The sequence below is a fragment of the Brachyhypopomus gauderio genome, unplaced genomic scaffold, assembly GCF_052324685.1.
Source record: "Brachyhypopomus gauderio isolate BG-103 unplaced genomic scaffold, BGAUD_0.2 sc113, whole genome shotgun sequence".
Classification (NCBI taxonomy): Eukaryota; Metazoa; Chordata; class Actinopteri; order Gymnotiformes; family Hypopomidae; genus Brachyhypopomus; species Brachyhypopomus gauderio.
Genome location: NW_027506934.1, coordinates 511,799 through 534,712, shown reverse-complemented (window position 1 = coordinate 534,712; position 22,914 = coordinate 511,799). Strand labels below are relative to the sequence as shown.

General features: G+C 41.2%; 1 protein-coding gene across 5 annotated transcripts in view; it reads right to left on the bottom strand.

Moving 5' to 3' along the window:
• LOC143497843 (NACHT, LRR and PYD domains-containing protein 3-like) overlaps nt 1-22,545 on the bottom strand; it is a 91,270-nt gene extending 68,725 nt beyond the window's left edge. Inside the window, exons 1-10 of one of the 5 annotated variants that reach the window (XM_076993436.1) lie at nt 22,454-22,545; nt 21,156-21,263; nt 20,857-21,042; nt 14,275-14,329; nt 13,401-13,605; nt 10,989-12,774; nt 8,504-8,674; nt 7,802-7,975; nt 3,121-3,167; nt 2,479-3,008 (exon numbers count right to left, since the gene is read on the bottom strand). In XM_076993436.1, the coding sequence (XP_076849551.1) occupies nt 2,479-3,008; nt 3,121-3,167; nt 7,802-7,975; nt 8,504-8,674; nt 10,989-12,774; nt 13,401-13,605; nt 14,275-14,329; nt 20,857-21,042; nt 21,156-21,205 (3,204 nt within the window). In that variant the 5' untranslated portion in view covers nt 21,206-21,263; nt 22,454-22,545. Of the gene's footprint in view, nt 1-940; nt 3,009-3,120; nt 3,168-7,801; nt 7,976-8,503; nt 8,675-10,988; nt 12,775-13,400; nt 13,606-14,274; nt 14,330-20,856; nt 21,043-21,155; nt 21,301-22,453 lie in introns of those variants that run through there. The other 4 variants (XM_076993435.1, XM_076993432.1, XM_076993433.1 and 1 more) reach the window with 4 other exon arrangements.
• Between the last annotated feature and the right edge of the window lie 369 nt (nt 22,546-22,914).

Here is a 22,914-nt window from a genome sequence, read left to right as displayed (position 1 = left end):
CATGTCTTTCCTGGTGACCTACCATCCCGTCACCTTATTAGACAGAAAAAAAAATTGGAATAGGGGTCACCGATTCTGACGGCTGCTGTCTAAATATGTGACTGCTGTCCATCTCCATACAAACTAGTTAAAACCCAACCAAATGTTTTCAGGTGACTTACCATCCCTACACCTGTTAGCCAAAGAAAAACATTCATGAATGGAGTGGACAGACTGACCGTGGCATAGGGGTCACCCATTCTGACAGCTGCCCACTGGATCTGTGACTTTAATGTATCTTCATTTTTTTATTCAGAAGTGTATAATTACCATTCGGAATGAGGTCCAAATGACAGCAGCTTACATAACTTACTTATGAAAAGTTTGCTATTGTCAGGCGTATGTATTGGCTGACTTTACTCCTGTCGTCACGTGTAAAAATGTTGTAATGAAACATTCTTGTTAACAGACGACATAAAATGTAAATACACGCATCTCTCATATTTTGACTCGTGGACTGCAGCAAAACGAGAAAAGAAAGCGCGTCGCCGTAGCTTACGCAGCATTCGTAAAGCGCTCGTGCCTGTGAACTGAAACTAACTGAAAGAACTAAACTGCGAAATAGCGCCCTCTGCGGTCACAAAATTCGACGGTCGCAGAATTCGGTGTAACACCGGTCGCATTACAGCATGTGTTCACTACAACGCTAGAAACATTGTCCAAGCATAGGCTCATAAATATTCTGTTTGGCTCTCTATTTAATTTCTTCTTTAAATTTTTTTTTTTTTATGTCTAATGTTTCAAATGCAAGAACGGAGCCAGTCCTTAATTTATTCCTAAATGAAAAAATGTATTTTGTTATACCATAAAAATTTCCTAATGCATAATTACTTGAGCAATATATCATATAATACAATATAATTGTGACGTGCGAGCAGGATGAAGGATGAGACACGGATCCTCTGTTTTCAGCAGACGTCACGTTTATTACACTTAACAGATGTTGCGCAATAGCGCACGAGAACACAGACACATAGACGAAAACGTGCAGACTCAGACAACGACGAGCACAGGACACTGCGCGAATGCACATTAAGTAGACAAACCACATAAGCCCCACGTGATGACGAGACGAGCCAGAGGTGAGACGAATAATCACAAGACATAACCGCACCCACGGAGATACACAGACGCAGACTAGGAGATGTAGACGACGTAAACACATGCCCAAAAGGGAGGGGCCGGGGTCCTCAACGTGACAATAATTATCATAATATAATATATACTTTTTGAACAAAGTGTTTTAACTATTTAGCTGATATTTTTAAAGGAAACCCTATTGAAACACTGAAATTCAGGTGAAAAACGCCGCTTATCAATTAATCGAAAGTCGATCGATAAGATCAATCAACTAATGATTAATGAATTAATCGATAATTTGCATCCCTATCTCACACACATCTAGATAACAGGACTGTATCTCACACTCACACGTGTCTAGATAACAGGACTGTCTCTCACACACACACACACATGCACCTAGATAACAGGAATGTCTCTTTTGAACACACACACACACACCTAGATAACAGGACTGACTCTCTCACACAAACATGCACCTAGATAACAGGACAGTCTGTCTCTCGCACACACATGCATTTAGATAACAGGCCTGTCTCTCAAACACACAGATGCATCCAGATAACAGGACTGTCTGTCTGCCTTTCTCTCTCTCTCTTTCTCTCACACACACCCACACACATGCACCTAGGTAACAGGTTTGTCTGTCTCACACACACACACACACACACACACACACACACACACACACACACACACACACACACACACACACACACCTATATAACAGGAATCTGTCTGTCTGTCTCTCTTTCGCTCCCTCTCTCTCCCTCTCTCAATAAGCATTGTAACACTCACATCAGATCAGCTGTTATTTAGGATCTCTGTCGTCCAACATGTCTGATGTCTTTCTCTTCCTTGTAACTGTGGTTAAGTTGGTTTCATGTTCGCATATTCAGAATTAAACACGTTATTTAAATGTACCGGTACTACTGTCACCATCTACAAATTACCTTAACATGGACTGTGGTCGTAAAGGTCCCAGAGCACTGCGCACTCTGTTTTTCTGCAATAATTTCAATAGTTTTTAAATTATCCTTCATAAGAGCATGAAACAAGTTATAGTACATTAAGTGTATCCTAATCAACAACCTTGTTTTGTGGACTCATGGTGGACCGTTTAAAAGCTATTGAAATATTTTACAACTGACCACCACAAATTGGTGCAAGGTATAAATACCCATCTTTTAGTTGTAGGTTGTTATTTAGGATGCACTTAATGTAATACAATTTCTTTGGTGGTCTTAGATGGACCGTTTAAAACTTATTGAAATTATTGCAAAAAACGCAGAGTGCGCAGATCTCTGAGGCCATTACAACCGCCACTGGCGTCCGTGGCGTCACAGGAGGTTATTCTAGCTCACACACACACACTGAGGAGTCAGAATAAACACAAAACCCTGCATAGAGGGGCTCAGTGAATGTGGAGTGGAATGTGTGTAAGTTTGTGAGTGTGTGTGTGTGAGAGGAGACATTGTAGAAGGACAGAGTGCCGGCCGGCCAGTCCAGATACACTCCTACTCTGTTGGAGCTGGAGGGGGGGGCAGAGATGTCAGTGCGGTTATTATTGTGATAGACAGAGTAACTGTTATTAGAGCAGCGCAGCATCCAGGACTTTATATTATGTCCAAACCAACAGTCATAACTGCGTCCTTTCCTGCTGATTCCTTTATATGTCACTACTATACCAGCATCTCCACTCCACTCAGCCTCCCAGTAACAGCGTCCAGTCAGACTCTCTCTACACATCACCTGAGTCCAGACATCAAATCTCTCTGGATGATCAGGATACGTCTGCTGCTCCTTCACACACGTCACCTTTCTGTTCCCCTCAGACAGAGAGAGATGTGTGTGTGCTGTGTTTGGGTCCAGTGTGAGCTCACACGCATCTGCACACAAGAAGAGACATTAAAGGAGACCACACAAATACTGTGTGTGTGTGTGTGTGTGTGTGTGTGTGTGTGTGTGTGTGTGTGTATTAACTACACAACTGCTGCTTACATTTTCTTAGTCCTGGTTTGAGTCTGATCTTCCCTGCATGATCCACTCTAAAGAACACACACACACACACACACACACACACACACACACACACACACACACACACACACACACACACACACACACACTATATAACTATACAACTATATAATTTGCAAATTTCCTCGTTGCGGGATCAATTAAGGATTATCTTATCTTATCTTATAACAGGACTGTCTGTCTCTCACAAATATGCACCTAGATAACAGAACTGTCTGTCTCTCTCTCTCACACACACATACACACAACCACCTACATAGCAGGCATGTCTCTCACACACACATATCCACACATAACAGGACAATCTGTCTGTAGATAACAAGACTGTCTCACAGACACACATGCACCTAGAAAATAAGTGTCTCTCTCTCACACATACATATAGATAACAGGTCAGTCTGTATATCACACACACACGGAATTAGATAACAGGACTGCCTCACACACACATGCGTCTTGATAACTGGACTGTCTGTCCCTCACACACATGCGTCTTGATAACTGGACTGTCTGTCCCTCACACACACACACACACACACACACACACACACACACACACACATTTTATACTTTATTTGATTCCATATACAGTAAATAACATCATCAGCAAACAAAATATTGCTAAAAAACATCCAGCATGGTATACAGTTCATTTCTCAAGTGCGATTTCAAGGATAAAGAAAACAGCGCCTTTTCCAAATGTGCAGACTCCCAATAATTGCTGAGATTGAGCAATATCTCACCACCTGTTTGGCTTTTGTTCTGCTAACTCCCCCAAGTCTAAGACCACGTACTGCAAGTTTATGTACATGACCAAGACTTCCGAACACCAGGACTATCAGTTGGCATTTAAATCCTAAGCCTTCAATAGTATTCACTAATGTTTGGTACTTTAAAATTTTTGACGTATAAGACTCCTCCATATACAGATCAAATGCACATGATATTTCGTATATTATAACCCGCTTCTGACTCTGAGAAATGCAAATGATATCTGGTGTATTAGCAACTCCTTGAAAGATTTCAGATGTTACATTAAACCACTCAGGTCTAACTGTAGAGTGTTTAAAAATGGAATCATTCTTTGCGTATGGAAGATGAGCTGATATCAAGTCAACTAGTCTATCATGACGTGCAATGTACAGACCTTTAAAAGAGCTACAGCCATTCAGAATGTGGGCCACAGACTCCAACTGCTGGGTGGAGCCATGAAGCAAACAGAAAGGTGAATGGACAGATGGATACCAGAGTGAGAGGTTATATTTAGTTGGTAGAATCTGTAAGCGCGCTTTCACGCCAAATATCAAAACCTCCTCACTGATTTCAGCATTTCTGAATATTGAGTGTGATACTGAATGATCAGCAGATGCCAGCTGAGCCAGCTTCCCCTGAAGCTTCAGACTGGACCAGTATTGTTGTTGCTCTACACGTTGAACTTCCAGCAGTATTTTTCTTGATGTTTTACTCTGCAGCTGGTAGGATGTTTCATTAACATTAACACAAGCCTCAACAATCACTGACGTATCTTTCACTATTATTTCTGAAACTTTTACAGATTCCTGCTCTAGTGTTGTCTATTTTAATTCTGTATTTGTTCTCCTACATAAGTCATTTAGATCTGGCCAGTCGTATGAAACACCAAATCCCTGAGCTTGCACATCTAGTTTCCCATTACCTTTTCTTCTAAATCCTAAGAAATTATCTTCACCAGGCAAGGCTATTGGGATTTTACGTCATCTAAAGTCTAGGAATAGCGAGGCTCTTGCCATTTCCCGCACCAATTTATCGTCATTATTCAACATATTAATAAGATGAGCTTGTCGGGTTGCATTGTATAACCAAGAGCAGTTAGGAACACCCAAGCCTCCATGTTTTCGGCTTTGGAATATAAAGCACCTGGTTGACCGTGTGTTTAGATTAAGCCATTTTCTTACAACCTGCACAATCTTGTTGTCCATTTCTTGGAGAACATGTTGTGGTAGATGAACATTAGCAAATAGATGCTGAATTTTTGCCACTACAATTTCTCTTATTGCTTCTAGCTTCATCACAATTGGGAGTGGACACGCATCAATCATCTCTAGTCTAGAATTGAACTGGGTTCTCATTTGTTCCACCTGCTGACTCCACTCTCCTGCTATATTAAATTTGTGACCCAGATAGCTGTAGGTCTCATGTCTACTATACACTCTAACTGGCTGATCAAGAATTGTAAACGTTGGCGGCTTGTCTGTCTTAGATCTGTACCAACGATTTCCTCCACTTCTCCTCTCGTAGAAAACAGCACATTTAATATGCTTTACCTCTAGACCAGACCATCTTAAGAATACATCAGTACATGAAAGCATGTTCTTGATGACAGATTCCTCTCTAGATGCTAGTACAATATCATCAGCATAGCCCTGCACAGGATTAGGGGAGAGCACATGAGATGGTGCATACATGCATAGCCACTTAATTCAGTGATTAATGGCAAGGATAAAATTCACAGCGCTCCAGAGACATCCAGTTTTAATTCCTATTCCCAAATGTATAGGTTTGGTAATAACTTTATCACAAATAACCTGCAGGAAGGACCCAGTATATACATCTTTCACTATTTCCGTAAACACTTTAGGAAGATATATTTCTTAGAGTATTAACCATAATGTCATGTGACAGTGTTCCAAATGCATCTCTAAAATCCAGAAAGACTGTATACAACTTTGAGGATTCATGTTTAAAGTCATCGATGGCAGTCTTTAAGCAAAAGACATGTTCATTCATTCCTTGGCGCTCAATATAGGCTTTTTGTTTACTTGACAGTATTCCTGTATCAGTAAGCCAGGGGAGTATTCGACACAGCAGACATTTCATAAAGACTTTGTACACAGTTGGTAAAAGAGAAATATCCCTCCATGTGGAAGGATTCTCTGGTATATTGTCTTTTTTTGGAATCCTATGCACTAGTGCACCTTTCCATGATGTGGGCACTTTTCCATTGTACATACAGGTGTTAAAAATTTGTGTCAGAGCTAGGATGGTCTTTTGTCTTGTATCTTTCAAATTTTCGTATGTAACTCCATCAGCACCACTGGCTTTATTATTCGGTAAACTCATAATCACCTTTTCTATTTCATTAGGTGTAAATGGTGAGGTTGATGGTAGATAGTCTAAATTAAGAGTCTTAATTTACCTTTAATTCATCACTCCAGGGGGGCAGTTCTTTTACTGGAGATGATTTAGGACTACATTTTTCCACATACTTGTTCTACATTGGAAGCACTAGTTGGTAGACTTGGATACATGCTGTTGTTTAAGATAATCTCAATTGCTTTTGTTCTGCGATGTTGCCACAGGTAACTGAGTTTATCTCGTCCTACCTTGCGAGGTGTTCTGTATCTCTGAGTCCCATGAGTTAAAGATGGTTGAATAACATCCCGCACATACCGTAGCTGTTTTTCGATCCATTCCGACAGACTCACTAGTGTCGCCTCACCTGGTACACGTTGCACCACAGGTAGCGTTCTCAAAATACGGGTCACATACTTTAGAAGCGCTAATCCAAACGGCCGCCCGTCTCCATGTGATACTGTAAACACTCCGTTTTTAAAGAAAACTCCGTTCAGAATCGCCACCAGCCGCATCCATCTCTGAGGACTTTTACCGGTAAATATAAACTTTTGTTTCTCGTGTAGCCGCTTTGTATCGAGGCTTTTTCTAAAAAGTTTTTCATCTCGCTGGAAATCATTCCATTCATTCTCCTGCAGAGGTCTTTGATACCTGGAGAAATCATCGGCTTCAATGTAGTAGCCAGTCAGACAGATGTGCTGCTGTGTTTGTTTGTGGATCTTCCCGCTCTGTAGCGCTTGTTTAAAGGCAGCTTTTAGCGATATCGTAAGGCACATAATGATCAGTAAACTGCAAAAAGAACACATGCTAGACATTTTCTCTACTTTATCGACGGCATTTACGACGGGTGCATTTAGTGGGTGGGAGCGTGCGGCTACATGGAGGCAGCCATCTTGCAGCACACACACACACACACACACACACACACACCTCTATAGGGTCTAGACTTCACCGATTACATTCACTGCCTTGTGTGTGGAGTCAAAACCTTTAAAGAATATTCCAGGATCAATAATTAACTATACTCATAGGCTACTGATAAAAGTAGGTGTGTCCGGGGTGCAGCTCTCTGTCCTGCAGCAAACTTTAAGGCAACCAATTAAAGAGCTTCTCCAGATCACATGCTTGCCAAAAGTTTAAGGATCTACATAGACACCCATTAGTCCGGCGCCCTACACACAGGAAGTATACGGTACACATGTAATGTCACAGACATTCAGCGGATAGAATTATTGATTTTTATTTAATGAATGATAATTGCCAGAATTACTAGTCTCATAATACTTTTACAATATATAATTTACACAAGTTCATATGTCTAAGTAGCATTTTTTCTCTGGATAATTTGATGAGGGCGGCACCCCAGTGCCCCCTACTGACGAGCTGCCACTGGTGTCATGTATGATACTGTATGTATTTTAGGAATAAGACCATGTGTGTGTCATGTGTGCTGTTTCTATGTATGACGCTGTTCTTCTCACATTTGTAGTGTGTGTTCACACACAGGGTGTTTAAGGGGATTCCTACATACCTGAGTGTGTCCAGTCTGCAGTGGGGATCCTCCAGTCTAGCAGAGAGCAGCTTCACTCCTGAGTCTCCTGGGTGGTTGTAAGTCAGATCCAGTTCTTTCAGGTGGGAGGGGTTTGAACTCAGAGCTGAAGCCAGAGAAGAACAGCCTTCCTCTGTGACCAAACAACCAGACAATCTGCAGAAATGAGGAAAAAGAGGGAGAAAGACAGTGCCCTCACTGCATTTGCAGAGCAGCCAGTATGGGGCGCTACAGAGGCCAGTAACTGTAGTGAAGTCTTCACCCTGTGCTTTATAATAAACTACTGTCATGCTGAGGTCTCATATTTTACAACCTGTGTGTTTCAGTCAGGTCTGTGTAGGAGTGTGTCTGTTCAGCGGTGTGTAGGAGTGTGTGTTTCCATAAATACCCACATACATTTGGACAAGGACTCAGTCAATGAAATGTAGTTCATGTATTTAATTTTAACAGGAAATATTTGGAATTAATAAAGAAAGAAAACCTCATAAAATAATAAAGTGTGAAATTGTCTTGCATTGCCTTGTGGTAGGATTTTTTATAGTGTACTCAAAGGAAGTTTATTATTTTTAAAAGGAAATTGAAGTTTTAAAAGTACATAAATATTTACCTTAATATTTATTAAAACCCTGTAGTGTCACCACACTTTACTGTTTCCATTCCAGATTAAATTGACAGAAAACTCACCTGAGAATCTCCAGTTTACAGTTTGAACTCTTCAGTCCAGCACAGAGCTGCTCCACTCCTGAATCTTGTAGGTCATTATTATTAATCTCCAGCTCTTTTAGTGAGTTTTCTGTTTGTAGAACTGATGTGAGAGATTTGCAAGACTCCTCAGTGAGACCACAGCCAGACAGTCTGTAAAGGAGTAAATACAGTACAAAATGCAGATCAATCAGATGATGCTGGATTCCAGAATTTGAACTGCTGATTAAATTATCCTCTGTATCTGTCATGCAGCTCAACCCTGGAGACTGCAACTCCCAGAATGCCCCACGTCGTCTGACCCGTTCCTCCTCCCCTCAGTACTAGTTCACACCTGGTTCTCATCATAGACTATTATATATATCAGCACACTCACTAAACACTTTGTGAAGTATTGCCGACATTTTGAAAGGATACCAAGAGTTTTTCCTGCATTCTATTCTCTTTGTGGTTCAACCCAGTTTGTGTGTACCTGACCTGGACTGCTTTTTTGACATTGACTTTGGATTACGTCTGGATCCCTCTGCCCAGTTGTTGCCTCCATTTACTTTAATAAACAAAGTGTGTTTCAGTCTGTGAGCGTCTGCGATTAATATGTAGGCTCTATGTAGGTGTGTGTGTGTGTGTGTGTGTGTGTGTGTGTGTGTGTGTGTGTGTTCGTGTTCATGTAGTTAACTTTAACAGAAAATATTTGGAATGAATTAATAAAACTTCCTTCACCTCCACCCCCATTTTTGGAGGACAACTTTGTTTTTATGTACAGATCAAATTATAACAATTCTGTATAATAAAGTGCAATAGTGATAACAATAATTGGGGTTAGGTAGACCATAAGAAGATAGAATATAGAAAAGAGGAGAAGAGAAAAGGGGGAGAGAAAATAAAAAGGGAAAAGACAGTAAAAAAGGGAGAAGTAACCACAGTGGAGCAGCCGGGAGAGGACCGGGCACGACAAGCCCCAGAACCAGAACCAGCTGTCCTCACACATACACTCAAACTCATATTTACATTCACCCCCATGTATACACCCCTACATATATACACACACCCCCTTATATACACCCTTATCATGTATACACCTACACACATCCATATACACATACACACACACACACACACACACACACACACACACACACACACACACACACACACACACACACACACACTCTCTCACCCACACTCACCCACATACATACACCTACACGCACATGAATATCCACACAAACATACATTCCCACACACATTCACCCACATCCATATACACCCACAAATGTAGGACGCCACCAGTCCAGCCCCGCGCTAGCGACCCATCCCTGTCCCGGCAGGGAGCAGGAAACGGGTGAAGGAAGGCATTCCCAGTGCCCTCTATCCTCTATTCCCTCTATCCCCAGTGCTGTGTAGTGTGTAGGTGTTGGTGTATATGCATGTATGGTAGTGTGTGATACTATGGTGTAGTTGGTAGGTCCAGAGGAAATGGTCCACTGGAAGAGGAGAGTTAGCTGGCTCATTGGGCACCGTGCTTCACTGCCCCCGCCCCATCCCATATATACATCTTCACACACATATACACCCACACACCTTCATCCCATATGCACAACACACTCATGTATGCACAAACAACCATACCAATCACATAATAATCGAACGACAACAGACATCAACAGGATTGAAGATGTGCTGGTCTGAGTCTGAAACCCAGCGCCCCCGGCCCAATCCAGATACCCCCAACAGCCACCACCCCACCCCCACCACCCAGGCACCTCAGAGACCCAAGGCCCAGACCCGATGCCCCGACACAAGGCAGACCGACCCCACCCAGCGGCGCAGGTCACCCCCAGGCCCCAGGTCCCGACACCCCGCTGAAGGCCAGCACCTGCTCCCCCCGCACCCCGGGCCCCACACCCCAGAGCACAGAGGCAGCGCCCCCCTCCCTCCCCACTGACATAAAATACTAATAAAGTGTGAAATTGTCTTGCATTGCCTTGTGTGGTAGCATATTTTAGTACTGTACTCAAAGGAAGTTTATTATTTTTAAAAGGAAATTGACTTTTTAAAAGGACATAAATCTTTTTCTTATCTTAATATTTGTCATGGTAGGCCAGCACAGATTGATGTTCATGTTTTATTTTGGTGTATTCGTCATATGTGTATATGAAATTAAAAGATATTACCACAAGAAAAGTGTCCTGATAAATAACCTTATCAAGTGGTGTCAGTATCTTGTGAAATTGTTCATTAATGTAGGGTTTCTCTACTCTTTTCTCTCTCTCAAATGTTCTCTCTCTTTTTAATGCAGGTTCTTTACTCTTCTCTCTCGAATCTTCTTTCTCTTTTTATTGTAGGGCCTCTCTACCCTTCTCTGTCTCTAAATTTCTCTCAGTCTCTTTTTCATTTGTCATAGACCTTCTGATTCAGGAGCATTCAGTGCTACGTCCACTGTTTATCTCAAAATGAAAATACTCACATGACTTTTCTGGATGCTTTGACCACTGGCAGCAGTCTCATTAGACATTCCTGTAATGGGACATTGCTTAGGTCAAACTCATCCCGCACCTCTTCTAAGTTCAGCAACACAAACACCAGAGCTGACCACTGAGCAGGAGAGAGCCTGGCTCTACGCAGACGCGTGTCATCTCCTCTGCTCAGGTATGTTTGGACTTCCTGTACTAGAGAATGATCATTCAGTTCATTCAGACAGTGGAACAGATTGATGGATTTTTCTGGAGAGGGATTCTCCCTGATCTTCTCCTTGATGTACTTGACTGTTTTCTCTTTGCTGTGAGAGCTGCTTCCTGTCTGTGTCAATAGACCTCGTAAGAGAGTCTGATTGGACTTTAGTGAGAGACCCAGAAGGAAGCGGAGGAAAAGGTCCAGATGTCCATTCTGACTCTGTAAGGCCTTGTCCACTGCACTGTTGAGGAGAGAAGATATTGATTTTTTGGAAATACTGAAAAATCCAGGGCGTTGCTGTTCCAGCACATTTGTGTTAGTGGAGATGAAGGTAATGAACACATATAAAGCAGCCAGAAACTCCTGAACACTCAGATGTACAAAGCTGAACACCTTCCCCAGCTGTAGACCAAACTCCTCTCTGAAGATCTGAGTGCACATTCCTGAATACACCGACATTTCTCTGACATCAATGCCACTGTTTCTCATGTCGTGCTCATAGAAGATCAGGTTGCCTTTATCCAGCTGTTGGAAAGCCAGTTTTCCCAGTGCCAAAACATGTTTTCTAGATTGTTGAGTGTCAGTGTCACTTTTCTGATCATACTTTTGGTCCTTGTGTTTGATGTGAAAGATCAGGAAGTGTGTGAACATCTGAGTCAGAGTCTTGGGGATCTCTCCACTCTCTGCTTCACCCAACATACTCTCTAGAACAGTGGCTGCAATCCAACAGAAGACTGGAATGTGGCACATGATGTAGAGGCTTCTTGATGACTTCATGTGTGAGATGATTCTGTTGGCCAGACTCTGGTCACTGATTCTCTTCCTGAAGTACTCCTCTTTCTGAGAGCCACTGAACCCTCGTACCTCTGTTACCTGATCAACACACTCAGGAGGGATCTGATTGGCTGCTGCTGGTCGAGAGGTTATCCAGAGGAGAGCAGAGGGAATCAGATTCCCCTTGATGAGGTTTGTCAGCAGCACATCCACTGAGGTTGACTCTGTTACATCACACACGCTGTCATTGCTCTGGAAATCTAGAGGAAGACGACACTCATCCAGACCATCAAAGATGAACAGAATTTTGTAGTATGTATAGTGAGTTGGTTTTAATTCACGTGTTTCTGGAAAAAAGCAATAAAGAAGCTGTACCAGACTGAGCTTTTTCTCCTTCATCAAATTCAGCTCCCTAAAAGGAAGTGGAAATATGAAGAGAACATCCTGATTTACATTTCCTTCAGACCAGTCCAGTATGAACTTCTGCACTGAGACTGTTTTACCAATTCCAGCCACTCCTTTAGTCAGCACAGTTCTGATGGCTTTGTCTTGTCCTAGTAAGGGTCTAAAGATGTCACTGCATTTGATGGGTGTCTCCTGTGTTGCTGGTCTCCTGGATGCTGTCTCAATCTGTCTCACCTCATGTTCATTATTCACCTCTCCACTCCCTCCCTCTGTGATGTAGAGCTCTGTGTAGATCTCATTCAGAAGTGTTGTGGTTCCATGCTGTGAGATTCCTTCATTAATTTTCTGACATATTTCCCTCAGTTTGGATTTAAGTTTTCTGTAGCAAGCAGGGGCCAGTTCTGATAAAGAGGAAGACAACAGCACACATGTTAATGTCTTTAGGATCAATCATAACAGACTCATCACAAGAAATGACATTATTATAAATAGATTTTTAGTCGCCATAGATTGCCCATGATACATTCTGGAAATTGAAATACTGTAAGTGTTAAATTAGAGGAAGGTTAGAGTGTCTGGGTATCAATAATGACATTGAGAACACGTGTTGATGGAGGAAGCCATTACACCAGCTGAAGTTCCACCACACACACTGGTAACTGTCACATGACTGAGGAGACCTACAACTAGCAGACTGGACATCTGAGAGACAATGGAGGGAAATAGAAAACACACCTGTGTATGACATCATGAGACAGTGACCTGTGGTCAAATCTGATTGGTCAAATCTCAGTTCTAAAGAATAACAATGTATCCTCAAAACTCCAACATTCCACAATCACATGACAACAGTGATAAATGTAGGAGAGTCTTGAGTCTGCACCTGAGCAGACTACACTGAAGGGAGGTCAACTGAGGACAGACCAACACTGATTTAAGAACCTCATTGTGAACTGAGATTCACCAACAGTGTCCTCCCTCTGAAGTAATAAAGTGATGTTATGATGTCATGACCCAGAGCTCTTACTGGTCTGTAGTGTGTTAGCGAGGTCTGTTTGGTTCATGTTCCTCAGGACATGCAGTGTGATCTTCATCGCCCCCTCTCTGACACTGCTCTGATCCTCCTCATCCTCCACCTGTCTCTCAGTGCATGCTGGGTAATCTGGACTCAGTAGATTCTTGAATCTCTTCAACTCATTTTTCACCAGAGAGATGATTTTGTGCTCCAGCTCCTGAATAAACAGTATCATTAAAACTACAGTGTTACAGACAGATAATTATAACACAGGATGATACATTAAACATAAGAGAGGACTGAACTGAGAGGGACTCGGTGGTCCTGTGGACATTATGGTTTATTACAAAAGTTTAAGTACAAAAGTCTAATATATATAATATATTATATTATAATATAATAAATATAAAGTTTCAATTGTAGGTAGTTTTATAAAGTTTTATAAATGATCTGTGATGTAAACACTAATGATAAGACCCTTCTCCCACACACACAATAAACACAATCCACATACACAGAATAAAACCACAGAGCTCAAGCCAGACAGAACATAATACAATATCTCCCAATACAAGAACCACCACAGAACAAGAGAATCAACAGAGCTTAAATAGGACAGACTAACAAGAGAAGTCAACTGTGAAGAGGTGGGACTGATAATCACAGGGTGGAGTTACTGAATGGAAGGAGGGACAGACAGACATGAAAAACACATGGGAAGTATAAACAGAGAAAGGCTGGGCAGGGCTAGAGGGACCAAACAGACAGATTGACAGGAGAGGGTGGAGCTCAGCATGACACCCTACACACACACACACACACACACACACACACACACACACACACACACACACACACACACACACACATACGGACTAATACACACCTTAAATACTGACTCCAGTTTGTCTTTAGAAATATTTACAGGTTTCTTTTGGGCACTGTGGTCAAACAGAACAACAACTTTAATGGAAAATCTACATTTTATAGACTTGAATACATGTTACATTCATAAATACATGTTACATTCATGCTACTTATATTGAAGTTTACTCTTTTGACACTAGAGGGCACAATTCATCGTCCTCCTTCTTCCCCGTTCTTCACTGATCAGTTTATGACCACAGCACCACTTATATATATTCATATATATCAGAACACAAGACATTTAAGTGTTTTTTCTGTGTAATAAATCATTTACAGAAGGAGTTTGGGAGTTAGTTGGGAAACATTTTGGAACTCAGCCAAGAATATTTAAAATGAATGAAACTATTAATAATGAAAACATGAGGAGCTCCACAAAGCTCCATTGATAATGTACAGACTGGTGGAAAGACCTGGAGAATTTAGACATAACATGAACACAGACAGATAATGAAAGGGCCTCTACATGCTGCTGGATGAACTGTGGATGTAGGATGACACTGTAAAAGGCCTCATTTGATAAAGGTCCAGATCAGGGGATCTTTAAACAGACAGAACTTTTACATTTGGACCTAATACATATATAATGAATGTGTATATGAATATGAATGACTGTGTGTGTGAAGTCATGATGATTGGACATAATGGTGGTAGAATCTAAAGCAGATATGTAAATAGAGTAGGAGGAGCAATGTGTATCAGATTAGAATATATCACGGTAAGCCGGTCCGGCTCCTCAGGGGATCCGCCCACTTCACAACACCTCCCGTTCACTCCATAGATCACAAGCCCCGCCTACTGATCAGTTCTCTTCATTCCGTGCACTTGTCACTCATTTCCAGTCACCCTCTTTATCCGTTAAAGGCCAAGATTGAGTGACTCTCTTCAGAGTTCAGAGTGCTATCCACTCCTCTGATCTCTCGCATTTAAACTGCATTTAACTGCTTTGAGTTCTGCTGTGTCTATGGTGGAAATGGACATTAAAGTCGACCCAGCACCACCTCCTGTGTCTGCTGCATCTGTCACCCTGTTACAGACTATACCGTATGAATAAACATTAGTGTTCCTCTGAGCCCTGGAGACTTTCATGTTGTACACCAACATTGATCTACAATAAAGTGGGACCTGTTATTCTCTTCAAGTGGTCTTGGAGACTGTCTTCTTTATTTTATTATTACTCTGTTTCTTATTTGTTTAACACTAGCAAGACTGAAATTTCAGGATCTCCAGGACATCACCCCTCCTTCTTGCTAGCAATTAGCCATCCTTTTATTATGCAAATGCGGAGCACTGAGGCAGCAGGTCAAACACTAATATGGCTAAAAGTACGAGGAGTTTCGCAGGCAAACCGCGCAGACCCCCGCTCTCCTTTCCACAGAAAACCAGCTTATCTGTATATCACAGCTTCAAGAAGCAATTCGAAAGTTACAACCCGTGAAACTATCTTTTTTTTATAGCGCGAAGGTAATTATTCCTATGATGAATAGGAATTAATCTTTTGGTTTGAATCTCGCTAAACATTCTAACTGAAATAAATCTTCGCGATAAAGAATAAACGTTGTATTTGTAGTAGGCGTACGTGCTGTGCGATTTTCACAAGGCAAACCAGACACTGACTAGCCAATTTTATGTGTTTCATACGCATTGTATGCTTACTTCATCGCACTAAAGAATAAACTACAATAATGTGCTCGTTGTAGGCATACGTGTTGTGCGATTTTCACAAGGCAAACCAGACACTGACTAGCCCATTTTATGTGTTTCAAAAACATTTCATGCTTACTTCTTCGCACTAAAGAATAAACGTTGTATTTGTAGTAGGCATACGTGTTGTGTGATTTTCACAAGGCAAACCAGACAATGACTAGCCCATTTTATATGTGTTTCATACGTATTTTACGCTTCCTTTGAAGCGCCGACCCCGCGCTGAACATTCTAACTGAAATAAATCTTCGCGCTAAAGAATAAACGTTGTACTTGTAGTAGGCGTATGTGCTAGAAGTTATTTGTTTTATACTATCCAAATATTATCTAAAATTAAGTAAAAATCGAAATCAATCAGTACAAATTATATATATTCTATCCGTATCTAGATATTTAGACAGAATCAAACATTGTATGCATGTTATTTCTGCAATTCGTCCGTTACGAAACAGCACTAATTTACAGGTAGAGAATATATATAATTTCCACTGCTACATAGACAGGAAATGCCACAAAATAATCTCTGAAATATCATAAAAATTATATATATTCTATCTGTATATAGATATTTAGAGAAAGTCAAATATAGGCATTGTAGCCTACATGTTATTTATGTTGTTCTGCTTTTATGAAACAGCACTACTTATATAAAAATTCTAGCCATATCAATTTTGTTTTTCCACCTAATTCCAGATAATTACAGAACAATTAAATAAAATTTTAACTCAGAGACTGACTGATTATCCATTCATCTATACATCTATTCATCCATCAGATATAAAGAAATGGAAATGCGCAAGTATCGGTTAGTGATTAGCGGGTATCGATACGCATGTCATTAGCGCCTTTGCATCAGCCACCGTGAAGGTTCACAATTTACACTTGTTGAAGATGGGTGGGGTGTGGTCTTCTCCAAGCTGGGATAAAAACGGACACACAAACACAGGTGAGTCATTTCATATATTTTTCTTGTTCTGCGAGGAAGACACGGACACTACGATGGCACACAAGAGGATTTACACTCCTTTGCAAGCTTTGGCTCTTCTGAACGCAATGGATGACTATGATTCCGACGGAGGAGAGGAACTTTGTTTTAGTGCTGAAGACTCCGATCTGGCACTTTCAACTGGCGCAGATACGAGTGGACAATCGGATGAAGAAAACCGTAGCCCTCCACGAAAGAAGCGTTCTGTTGCTAAGGATGTCAGTAAGCCTGCAACGAACATAAACGCAAAAGATGGAACCGCTTGGGAAAAGACTGATGTTGTAAGAAGTCTTGGACACGGCAGCACCACTTTTACGTTCAGTGAGACCGCAGGACCTACAGAGCATGCCAAGGTAATGTAAAAAACTTTTCGTAGATGTATACAAGAAAAGTACAGAGGTGAATTTTGCCAGCTATATTTCCTCTTTTGTATAGATGAAACTGTAGTGCATGTTGTAGTGTAGTGCATAGGAAAAAACATTTGAATTGAATTTGGCCAGCTATATTTCCTCTTTGTTATATTTTATAAATATATTTATATTATATTTCCTCTTTTTTTTTACATATAAGTAATGTTATCACGGATGTACATAGGAAAAAGCATTGAACTGAATTTGGCCAGCTATATTTCCTCTTTGTTATATTTTATAAATATATTTATATTATATTTCCTCTTCTTTTTTTTACATATAAGTAATGTTATCACGGATGGCCAACTATATTTCCTCTTTTGTAGATGTAAAGATGAAAAAAAAAATTATTTTATATTTCCTATTTTTTTACATACAAGTGATATGATTTTTATTTTACTTCTACAGCGCAGAATCACAAGCAGGTTGCAGAGCTTTCTGTGTTTGATCGACATAGAGATGCTGAGGACAATCACACACTGCACGGTCCATGAAGCCCACAGAGCGGATCAGAGCTGGAACCTGTCTGTCAGCGAGTTGATGGCTTTCATCGCAGTGCTTTTTCTGCGGGCAATACTCTGCCCGGTTGGAGCGGTGGCCGATTGTTGGTCTAAGAAATACGCTGTGCCTGCAATCAAGGACACGATGTCGCGTGACCGCTACAAAGAAATCATGCGGTACTTGCGCTTCGATGACAAGGACACCCGTGCGGAACGTGTAAAGAGCGACAGATTTGCTGCAATCTCGGACATCTGGCAATGTTTTGTACGTAACTGCACTCTGTGTTACACGCCAGGACAACACATCACCGTTGATGAGCAGCTCTTTCCAACCAAGGTCCGCTGTCCTTTCCTGCAATACATCGCTACAAAACCTGACAAGTTTGGCATAAAGTTTTGGATTGCTGCTGATTTGAAGAACAAGTATATGTGCAATGCTCTTCCATATTTGGGAAAGGACCCCAGTCGTCCCAAGGGAGAAAGACTGTCAGAGAATGTCGTCATGAAACTCATGGAACCATATCTGGACAAGGGCAGAACCGTCACCACTGACAACTACTTCACATCCCTGTCTCTGGCCAACAGACTGCTTGCATGCAACACAGCTCTGCTTGGGACAATCAACAAGATCAGAAGAGAAATTCCTCCTCCAGCAAAAAACACCAAGGGACGTGAGGAATTCTCCACACATGTGTACACATCAGGAAGTGCCATACTGACAGCGTATGCTCCAAAAAAAAACAAGGCAGTCTGCATTCTCAGCACAATGCACAAACAAGTCACGATCTCCGAAGGCCGCAAAAGGAAACCAAACACGATCACGGACTACAACAGCATGAAGTTATGCGTATATGATGATAAATAATGTCACATTATTGAATTTTTATGTCATATATGTCAGACAAAATGATTATAATGTTTATAATGTAACATAACCTTTTTATGTTTCTTCTTTGCAGTGCGGTGTGGATATCATGGACCAGAAGGTGCGTGGGTATACGGTCCGCGCAGGAACACGCAGGTGGCCTGTTGCAGTGTTCTACAACATGCTGGACTTGGCAGCGATGAATGCACATGTTTTGTATACGACATGCACGAGGTCCACGGAGAGCAGAAGAGACTTTTTACATGCTCTTGCTGAGGAACTTCGGCGTCGATTCTTACAGGAAAAGACAATGGCGAAAAAGCAACGACCTCCACCTGCTCCTGGAAAGACGACGCAGTGCCAGGTGCAGATACACTGCAACAGGAATCACAGCTCGGAGCGGTGTGCTGTGTGCGCCAAGTACACCTGTCGCAAATGTAGAAAGGATGGGCCATGGATATGTAGCAACTGTTAGCTTGCGGGATGCTCAAAGCGCACTTGGCTGTATTTCAAATGAGATTTCTATTTTTCTAATAAAAATACTGTTGTTCTGCATCACACATTTGTTTTACCCTGTCATTGCTAAGGCAAGAATATCTTTATTGTTGTTATTACTGGGTGGGGTGTGTGTGTGTATAAAACTTTTACAACGGTTCTATTACCGGCATTATTTCTGTAAATCGCGTATATACTCAAACTCTAACACAATGTGCAAGTATGTTACATTACAAAAAATATAGGTACACAGATTGACTGGTATCTTACAAGTTTGTAGTGGATTCAAAATGTATATATGTTTACTCTGCAGCACGATTCTGTGAATTTGCCATCGCACTACACGTACCGCCAACGCATTGTTTATTCTTTAGTGTAAGCATAAAAAACATATGAAACACATACAAAATCACATAACACGTATGCTTACTACAAATGGATTGTTTATTCTTCTTGAAGCTGTGATATACAGATGAACTGGCCAGGCTGAATTTCCTTGGAAATGGAGCGGTGGTCGGCGCTTTTGCCTTGTGAAAATCGCACAACACGTATGCCTACTACATGCACATTATTGTAGTTTATTCTTTAGTGCGATGAAGTAAGCATAAAATGCGAATGAAACATATAAAACTGGCTAGTCTGTGTCTGGTGTGCTTTGAGAAAATTGCACAGCACGTATGCCTAATACAAAAACAACGCGAGGATTTATTTCACTTAGAATGTTTAGCGCGATTCAAACCAAAGGATTCATTCCTATTCAGCATATGAATAATTATCTTCGCGCTATAAAGAAATATAGATTGTAACGTTTGAATTGCTTCTTGAAGCTGTGATATACAGATGAACTGCCCAGGCTGAATTTCCTTGGAAAGGAGAGCGGTGGTCGGCGCTTGACACTCATAAAATGGACTAGTCATTGTCTGGTTTGCCTTGTGAAAATCGCACAACACGTATGCCTACAACGAGCACATTATTGTAGTTTATTATTTAGTGCGATGAAGTAAGCATAAAATGCGAATGAAACATATAAAACTGGCTAGTCTGTGTCTGGTTTGCCTTGAGAAAATTGCACAGCACGTACGCCTAATACAAAAACAACGCGAGGATTTATTTCACTTAGAATGTTTAGCGCGATTCAAACCAAAGGATTCATTCCTATTCAGCATATGAATAATTATCTTCGCGCTATAAAGAAAGATAGATTGTAACTTTTGAATTGCTTCTTGGAGCTGTGATATACAGATGCACTGGCCGGGCTGAATTTCCTTGCAAAGGAGAGCGGGGGTCGGCGCTTCAAACACGCACATATCTTTAGCAAGACAAAGGGCACTAATCTCTTCACAGCGGGGAAGTGGGCTACTCGGCGGCTGATTTTCCTTGCGACTTTTTTCGTAGCGTTGGCCTTCCCAGTGTTAAGGATAATTCAGTGGTACTGGCTTTAATGTGGGACTAAGGAACCACAAATATTTACTCCCTCTACACATGCAAGAACAGAGAAGGGAGAGAGAGAGGAAAATATGGAGAATGTAGACTTAAAATACTTTTAGTCTGATTCAAGAATCTCTGTGTGTATTGTGTCACTCACTGTGGGTCAGGGGTCACAGGCTCACTACTGAAGGCAGGAGGCTCAAACATGGACCTGTCACTCTTCATAGACACACAGCTGGGTACTGGAGTTGATTCACTCTTCATAGACACACAGCTGGGTACTGGAGATGATTCACTCTTCATTAACACACAGCTGGGTACTGGAGGTGCTGCTCTCTTCACCCTGATGAAGATGAGGAAAGTGTTGAGTAATTATGTTCTTCACTACATCTCATTTATCCTGAATATTCCCTCTTCCTGTTTCCTCAGATTAAGTGCTGATGTAAAGCTCCTCACTTTGGGTCAGAGGTTCCTCCTCCACTGCTGGATTTATGAGTCTCCATCATGGAGTTGTTCCTCTTCACACACACACAGCAGGACACTGGAGATGCTGCTCTCTGCTCCCTGCCAACAGTTCATCATAAAGAGGAGGAGCAGGACACTGAAACAACGATTATAATGAACCTGATGTCACTGCAGTGTGACTCCACAACCAAACACAAGCCCAGTAACACTACAGGAAAAGGACATTTTAACAGATTTGTTCATTACGTTTTCCTGTTTCTGTAACTGTTGTATACAGTGTTGTATATGTACTTGAATGCTTACTTGACTGACGTTACACTATCACCATCTCTTGGTAACAAGTATCACTCTTTTTTAGCTAATGTTCCACTTAGATGTTCCACTTCAGAACAAATAAAGTGTCATTTTGTAACACGGGGGTGCGGGTGGAAGGACGAGGCACAGACTCCAGCTCGCATACTCAAGCGCTGCTTTATTAGAGTGTTTAGACTCAGCACACACAGCGCACACACAACACAAAAAACAAACGGGTGACACTCAGACAAAGACGAGCACGGGACACTGCGCGAACGCACATTAAATAGACGATTAACACATACCCTCGTGATCTCGAGACAAGGCACAGGTGCGACTACGAACACGCTCACAGACAACCCACACCCACGGAACTACATACATGGACATAACGACACGCAGACAACGTAGCGGCATGCCCACAGGGAAGGGTCCGGAGCTGTCACCGTAACAGATTTAAAGCTCAAGACATTCCTTTCATTGCGGCAAAATCTGTCTATTCAGTGACTAAATGAGAAAAACATCAGCCGGGAAGCGTTAGTCTTTACAGATTCAGCTGAAAAATCTTAAATTCGATATGTGTGACGACCTTCTCGTTAATTCCGTACAGAATTTAAATAAGACGCCATTTCCACAGTGACAGAAGTTCAAATTTGGTGAAATTTAAAACATCCGATTAAAAATACCAAGCTTGCTTTAGCATACGTCGGTAATCCTAATAGCACAATTACAGCTCCTCTGGTTTCTTTAATTCTGTTGACCTTATACGTCACTTATGAGAGAGGACGGACTGAAACGATCTTGAAGATCTTTAACGTCTATTCGCTTTAGAATGTGCATCTGTCGTCTGTTTTCAATTCAGCCATTTTGTCATATTGCAGTAAGTCTCACAGACCGTTTTGTACATATTCAGACTGGTTTACGCCCCTTTATCGTTAGAACAATAAAACAATATATTTTGTACATAATGTAACATTTATAGTGTTAATACTCACCGTCGTATGTCAGTCTTGCGTTCATAAGGTGATTCTTCTTGTTTACTTTCGGTTTATTCTTGTCCCATCTGGCCTCGCCCATCTCACCTTTACCTGCTTTACCTGTTTGTAGTGTTTTGGTAAACAGTGATGGTTTTTTTTTTATCCTGATTTTGTGGACTGGAAGTCCAAATGATGTAAAAATAAAGAAATAAATACTTGGAATTGTTTAAACTATGGGCCCTGAATCAATCTATGAAATAATAATATAACTTTTGAATGTAATTATGATAATTAATCAACTTTTTCATGATATTCAAATTTGTTTGGAATCGGTCTGTAGGTTGTCGTGGAAATTTTCTAATAAATGGATGAGGACTCAGACGTGGTTAAATGATTAATTTATTACAAAAATATAAATATATATAAATAGGACAAAGACAGATACAAGACAGACACAAGACAGACACAGACATGAGAGT